The 7541-nt window shown below is 43.2% G+C and overlaps 1 protein-coding gene across 1 annotated transcript; it reads left to right on the top strand.

The window, feature by feature from the left end:
• The first annotated feature begins 926 nt into the window (after positions 1-926).
• LOC101702194 (gastrokine-3-like) lies at positions 927-7541 on the top strand. Its single transcript, XM_087216246.1, has 6 exons — positions 927-1054; positions 2955-3005; positions 3185-3319; positions 4929-5036; positions 6228-6369; positions 7227-7541. The coding sequence occupies exons 1-6, from the start codon at positions 1043-1045 to the stop codon at positions 7319-7321; spliced, it is 543 nt and encodes a 180-aa protein (XP_087072372.1). The 5' UTR covers positions 927-1042; the 3' UTR covers positions 7322-7541.

Genomic DNA, 7541 nt, shown 5'->3' with positions numbered 1-7541 from the left:
AACAATGGAGATTTGAGTAAAATATTCTGTGAACCCTGGGTGACCTGCGAGTGTCCAAAGTCCATCTCTTTGATGTTTCCATGGCAAATTTTCATTAAGTACTGCAAGGCCTGGGCTGCCTGCTTTCCCTCTTGAATCTTTCCAGTACCCAGCCTCACCTGTAGAGTTTCTCTCAAAAGAAATATCTGTTTGGTTCTTGCCTTATGGAACTGATCTTAGGTAGCTGGGCCACCACCAGTTAGAACTTGAGAAAAAAATAATATATGAAAAGGCTCAATCAAATTAGTGCTCAAATTATTGTATGTAAGCCATAGTTCCCTTATGTCTTAGGAGTTCCAGGGCTAGAGAAAATGTCTTTTATGAGGGGGGAAAAAAGCATCCTGAAGTGAAACAAAGCTACATAGTAGGAACAAAATACCAGACTATCGGGAAAGTCAACCAGAGGTAGATGTTTAAAGACATAAAATGAGGTCAGCTAGGTGTGTGGGCAAAGGGCAGTAAAGAGCCAACCGTGTGGTTTTGGGTTTGGATGAGAGTTGGACCAGATTGCTTTTCAATCAATCTAATCTTGTTCTATCTGTCTCTGTGGACTTTATGAAGTTTCTTCCAAAGGCCCTCACAGTTAGGAAAAAAAATCTTTTCTGAAATTGAAAAGTAGAAACAGTGAACTTATTGATTGTGTTTCAGGGCCATTTTGTGGGATCAACTGTTGCAATCCTTACCTTAGTGGCTAAGGTCATGGATATGCCAGCCTACAAAGACTCGTTCATATCCCATGTTTGCCTTGGAACCAGTGGAGGTATCAGGAGAAAGGGGAAATGTACTCAGATGTAGTTAAAGAAAAGTGATAACTGTAATTATATAAGCTGGCTTTTTTTTTTCTCCCCTGAATAGTATCTGGATCATGGTTAACTACTCCCAGAGCCCTTTATCATGGCAATAACTAAAAGGCCTGGGACTATATAAACCAGCTTTAGAAAACAAATGAGACATAGAAAACTCTATTATGCATGCAGTTGTATAAGGTCTTGAGAAAGACAGCATGAACTACCTTGTAAGTACATGTTCTCATTTCAAATGTAGGTGCTTTTTTCTCAGAATCAAAATAGCCATGGGGAAGTTCTTTTTCTCCTCTATGGACTCTTTGATTTAAACCCAAATAGAATTTTTAAATTTTAAATCTTATTTTGGCACATAATCTTTCTTTGGCAAGTCTGTTTTGAAATATCTAAATGACGGGGCTTCTTCAAAGAACTAATAACTAACTTCTTCAAGGTCAAGAATCTTTGGGAGTTAGGTAAATACCTATATTTTGGGTCCATCTTCTGCTGTTTAGGTTATTTACAAATCACCAGTAAAGAAAAGCTCTGGATTTATTTCATATATGGCATCAACTTGCAAAGTTTAACAAGACCCTGTTGCGTTCCCATCTCATGTATCTTGCTGGCTGACCTCACCGCACTATGCTTATCAGTCATCAAGTAGCTGCTTCATTTTCTTCTGACGATATCTTTTATTTTTTATTATTGGAACTGCATATGGACTATTGCATGGATGTTGTTGGGATGGGGGAGAGGGGGAGTTCCTGTCAGTTTGGGCTGATGCAGTGAGTACTCTTGAGCTGGGGAAGCCTTACATCATCTAGATAATAATCTATTGGGGGTGAGGAAAAGTTCCTGCTGAACTCTCTTACGCTAGCCTTTTTCTATCCCCCCCTAAATTATTTCTTTTATTCTCTGACGCCTAAAATTTCCTCACCAGACAGGGCAGGACACACTAAGAAATGATTAAGTACAATTATTATAAGAGTTACACTGTACGTTAACATGCAATCTCTTTCAAAATTAAGTGTAAAGTGGTGTATGGCCTTTATATTCTCAGGCAAGGAGAGAAAAATTAATGGAAAGGAAATCAGGAGGGTATCAGCTTCCAGAGGGGTAGACAGAGGGCAGTGTAGGGCCAAGCAAGTGATTTGGAGTTTAGATGAAGACCTGAACCAGAAGAGCTGCCCCAGTGATTGGAATTAGAGAGGAAGGTAGAGAAAAGAAGACTAAGGACCTGGATTACAACTGCAATTATGGTTTAGTCTGGGATGGTCCTGCCTTGTGTACAGATCAAGTGGTGGGTGGGGTTGCCTGATATCCCATCCATTGATCAGCAGCAGAAGCAACAAAAGAGATGTCCTTGAGGGAATGGTACACTTTCCTCCTGTGTAGTCAGCATGCCTCATTTAAACACACTGAACCACAGACTCCTGATATACAGTGAGGCCCCATGGGCAAGAGAGATGGTGAAGAGTACAAAGATGTAATAAAAAATACATAGTGAATGTTTACATTTTAAAATTTTATTACAGTAGAAAAACAAATTTTCATTAATTTCCCTCAGAATACTCCTCCTGGCTTTAAACATACTTATCCCATCATTCTTGACACTTTCTGAAGCAGTTTTAAAGCCTTCTTTTGTGAGTGTCTGTAGTTGTACTGTCATGGCTGCCTCCATATCCTGCATCAGTTCAAAATGCTTATCTTTCCTGATCATTCTGACTTTGAGGAAAAAGTGGAAGTTGTATGATACCAGATCCAGTGAATAAGGTGAATGAGGACACACCATAATGTTTTTACAAGCCTTTCCATTGAATGGCACTTGGCAGCAGCATTTTCAGTATTTTTTATCATGCCTTGTAAAGACATGAAAGAGGACTTCCAGAACTACTTCAGAAAGTGGCAAGAACAATGGGATAAGTGTGCTTGAAAGGAGGAAAAGTATTTTGAGGGGGTTTAATGGCAATGAGTCTTTTATTTTAATAAAAAATGAATTTAAATATATACCATATATTTAGATCACTTCTTATATTAAAATGTTAAGAAGGCTCTGATCCTAGCAGGGCTTTAGGATTCTAAGCTCATCTGAGGCCAAGGAAAAAAGTTCACTAATATTTATTCGCATTTCAGATTGTCATTTCCATCCTGGTGATCTTCCGATCTCCATCTCTGGCTCTGATGGTGAGTAGGGTGGAGGGTGCACAATCTGTCTAGACCACTTTAAGCAGAAGTATCCCAAAGGTGATAATCAAGGAAGGCACCCCTCAAATTTCTTGCAGGCATCCCTAAACCTGCAAGGTATGGACAAAGTACAAACTCTAAACTTTCAGCTTTCTTCACTGTCGCTTGGTTTTCCCCAGAACATCAGTGACAACCATCCTCTGGATAGATCTGTTGGGACTCAAGTCATCCATGTCAATGCCTTCCGAGGTATAGTCAGCATCCGAGACAACAATGTTTTGAGTGAATGGGATGGAATCTTGGACTACAAGAATGTAAGATGTGGGATATGGGATATGTTAATTACAATGCCAAATAAAACCTTGTCTGCTCCGAAATATAGCTTAATCCTTTCCCAGACAGCAAGGATACTATCTGCATTGGCCTTCTTTAGGTCTAGGCCCTCAGTGGAAATGCATGTCTATAGGTAAGGGACCAAGCTTCCCTCCAGTCACAGTGACTTCTTCCTGAGCTAGAGACTGTAGGAAGAACACTGGTCCACAGGGATCCTGCATCCTTTTGTGTTCCTATGAGATATTATTCACTTCAGGTGGCCACCAAAGGCCTCAGAATTAAGAAAGCCATTTAAAGAGTCCCCATTTCTTATAACGGAGATATGTCATGGAAGTCATTTTGTCTCCATTCCAGATCTCAATGTTTATTTCTAAAGAAGGATGATGTATTTTCACTTTTTAAGCTCTGGGTGCAACTTGACCATCTCTCTGAGTAGAAAGAAGTAGCAGAAAGGTGCAAGATTAGGAAGGGAGCATGGTGGCCTTGGCCTAGCTCTCTGATAGAAAGGCACTGCGACCACAGAGACATCATTCAGCCTTGTGGGCCTCAGTCACTACATCTGTGATACAGCACCAGTTGCTACCTTGCCCACCTGGCAGGCCTTGAAGAATGAAATGGAGTAAAAGACCATGCTCCCCACTCTGTTCCAGCGGCCCCGGCCAGCCAGCCCCTCCCATCCACGTCTATCATCTCTCCACTCCCACCTATGCCTACCATGCTCTCTTCCCTGGATATCTCCCTTGTTCTTCACCTAGCTCGCTCCTGATTTTTTCAGTGGCATGTGTCCGCAGATCCTCTTCCAGGGCTCACAGTCTAGTGATTTCTAATTATTTTGCAGGCATGCACTTTTCTTCAACAAAATATCCCACAGTAGTCCACTAGGTGGAGCACAACAACTCAGAACACTTGCTGGAGAAGACTGGTTTCTGCAGATGCAGCCTTGTGCTCAGGTTGTCAGACACAGCTGGAAGAAACCCACTGCTCTGATCCAGCTGAGAGAGACCAAATGACAGACACAGGGCCACATGGAAGGGGTGCCCAGGGCAGGACCAGCACTGGAATCTGAGTCTAGTGCCCCCAACCCAAAGAGCCTAAGAGCCCTTCACATTCTAAGAGAACACTGTAACTTGCATAATACACTCAAGAGCCCCTAGCATCTCATTTCACCTTCTCATCCTCAGGACGGCTTCATGGGAGGGGGGCTGTTTTCCTACTGTACAGATGAAGAAACTGAAGACGTGGGTGGACCACTGAGGACCCTGAAGGCTGCTGAGCAGCAGAATGGAAACTTAAATTCAGCCTTGTTATTAGAGCTAAGTCCCTACCCCTCCCGTCACACCTGTCTGTTAGTGGTAGCAGAATACCTGGGGAATCCTAGGGAGTGAACTCTCTCCACCAAGAGTATAGGGGACAAGGACACAGAGCCCTGGGGAGCAGTAGGTATACACTGCAAGTCCTGATGTTCACCTTTGCCCTGTTGTCCAGGGCAAAACACATCACAGTAGGAAGAAAGCAAGGTGCCAGGGCCTATGGGGAGTCCCTTAATATTGTGACAAACTGAATGATAGGTTTCTGTTGTGTTGCTTTAAGGCCCTCTTGGCAGCTAAGCTATTTAGCAAGATGGCCTGTGTCCTGGCCAAGATGGACCAAGCAGTCTTCCCAAGTTTCGATGACATTAGCAAGGCCTTAGTGAACCAGGTAAGTGAGGCCAGCTCATTCTGCTGGTTTTTTCTAACTGGCATCCAACCTCGTAGCACAATACTGTGCACATGATGAGGATGTGGTACTTAGTTCATGAGCATTCTTTTTTTTTTTTTTTTGACACAGGGTCTCACTATGTAGTCCAGCCTGGCCTTGAACTTGTTGTGTAGTAAAGGCTAACCTAGAACTCACTGTGATCCTACTGCTTCAGCCTCCCAAGAGCTGAGATTACAGGCATGTGCCACCACATCCAGCCAATTCATGCTCATTCTTAATGCCTATGAAATCACACCATTGTACAATAGACTCTGAGCCCAGTCAGTGGTGCATTCAAAACAAATCATAATTTTGTCAGTGAAAATTCCATGTAATGGCTGCATTCTGAAGTATTCCTTAAGGCTTCAAGCCACATGTCAGCGAGTGTAAGTTGTTGACTTTACATGCTAGAGTGAATTCATGCAGTATTCATATCCCTTAGCCTTCTCTCCTTCCCCATGCACCACACACACACACACACACACACACACATACACACACACACACACACACACAAAGAGTCTTTAATTGAAAATAAGCCTAGGACCTTGGAAGCTCTCTTCATTAACCTCTTAGATGACAAAAGGAATCATTGCTAACAGTAAGTTAAAAATGAGCAGAAAGTCCTTGGCAAGTTGTTGAAATCTGCTGTCATTTGCTTAAATGACTTATAGAGGACATTTGGATAATACATGTCTGTGGCAGGAGGCTTTGCCTACTCTTGGAAAAAAGTACAAGTTATACTTCAAGTTACATAAAAATAAAGCAATTTTTAAAGGGAAAAGTCAGATGTGCTCTATTTGTCTGAATTAATAAGAAAAGGCATAATATGAATTCAATAAATAATTCTTAAACTATTCTACTTTATCAGAATGAAAAGAAGAGACAGAAAAGTAACACACAGGAGGTTATAGATTTTTCTGGGGTAGTGTCACCTTCTCATGGCTAGGTAGGATCTTGCATTTAGTGAAAATTCCAGGGCAAGTTTGGGCTTACATCAACTTAATCACCCACAAGCACTGTTGCCAGGTGCCTACAGACCTTGCGCTTGCAAGGCAGGCACAGTGCCACTGAGCTAAATCTCTGACCCTCTCTTTCTCCTTCTTGTACCATCTTTATTGTCTCACCATTTTTCTATAATACCTTTTCCAGGCTTCCAACCATTACCCCTCCACCCGAGGCCTGACCTACACTGTTTTACCCATCCGGGTTAAGAACTTAGCCCAGTATGGGATGGCCATGAAGGATATGTGCAGAGCGTTCCCCACCTACTTTGCCCAGCAGCAAAAAAAAGGTATGTTAACAATTCACCTAGAAAGCCAAGACTGGGGGGGGGGGGCGTCCAAAGATGTAGTGTGAGATGTAGGTCATTGGCAGACTTTAATGACAGTTGATTCTGCTTTATTAGTGGTGTAAGAATGGCAAGGCCTAGGGTGTATTCCCCCTGCTGGAAGAGATGATTTCATGACACCACAGTCCCTTGAATGGGGAGCCCAGTTACCAGTATGAGAAGATCAAGGCCAGCATCTCACCCCAGGGTTTAACCACCAGTGGATATCCTTACCCGACTCAAGGCTCCATCATCCCTTGCCTGAGCAACACAGTGCCCCACATCCCGCCACTAGAGAGAGGCTTTGGAGTCCTCAGTCCTTCTCTTTCTCAAGCTTCTTTCGGGGAGGCAAGACCCCAGTGTTTATAAAACACTCCAGGAAAGGAGCATCTCAGAGACTGGCACCCTTGCTGGGCATGAGATGGGCATCAGTAGAGATCAGCTGGGAGAGACTTCACGATCTGCCTGCTGGTCCAAATGTAGTCAGCAACATCTCTCCATCAGGCTGTTGCCAGTCATTTGTACCTTATTATAAGTTTACCAACAGGCAAGCCTTCTTTGTAAGAGGAGGAAACCATGGAGAACTTGAGGGTATGGAATTATGAAGGATAATTAAGGATCAGTAAAAGCAATAGAAAAAGAAGGTACATAGCTAATTATTCCCAGGGGTGGCAGGAGGGTTAGAGAGGGGACACTTTCATTTCAGACTCACAGTCTCTTGCTAGTTGAACCCTCCTGAGCACATGTTCAATTTAGGTGCAACTCATAATGTATCTGCTCTGCTTTGGGGTCTTAAGTCCATCTGTTTGTAAACTTTACAGGTACTGCCCTGGAAATTGACCCTAATTCCTGTTTTGAAGTCCAGCTTCTGTCCTTCATGGGACTCTCCATCTGTGGTGAGATTCCTGGGCTCTGAGGCTGAGTCAGCCATGTGGAGAGAGGATCCGCCTGTTCTGGGCCCCTGACCTGGGGTCAGTGTCCGGGGACCCAGCCTGGCCTCTGCCTGTGAGAGAGAAGCTGCTCTTTTGAGTTCTGTACCTCTGCCTTCCCACACAATGCCAAGCTCTGTAACCTGGCCACATGAGTGTACTTTCTCCTTGTAGGTTACAATAATAAAGCTTCTTTCATTACTGGTC

The sequence above is a fragment of the Heterocephalus glaber genome, unplaced genomic scaffold, assembly GCF_053883595.1.
Source record: "Heterocephalus glaber isolate CG9 unplaced genomic scaffold, H.glaber_assembly_v1.0 deba00001457, whole genome shotgun sequence".
NCBI classification, from domain to species: Eukaryota; Metazoa; Chordata; class Mammalia; order Rodentia; family Bathyergidae; genus Heterocephalus; species Heterocephalus glaber.
The sequence above is the reverse complement of the archived record's forward strand: the minus strand, read 5'-3'. Positions and strand labels throughout refer to the sequence as shown.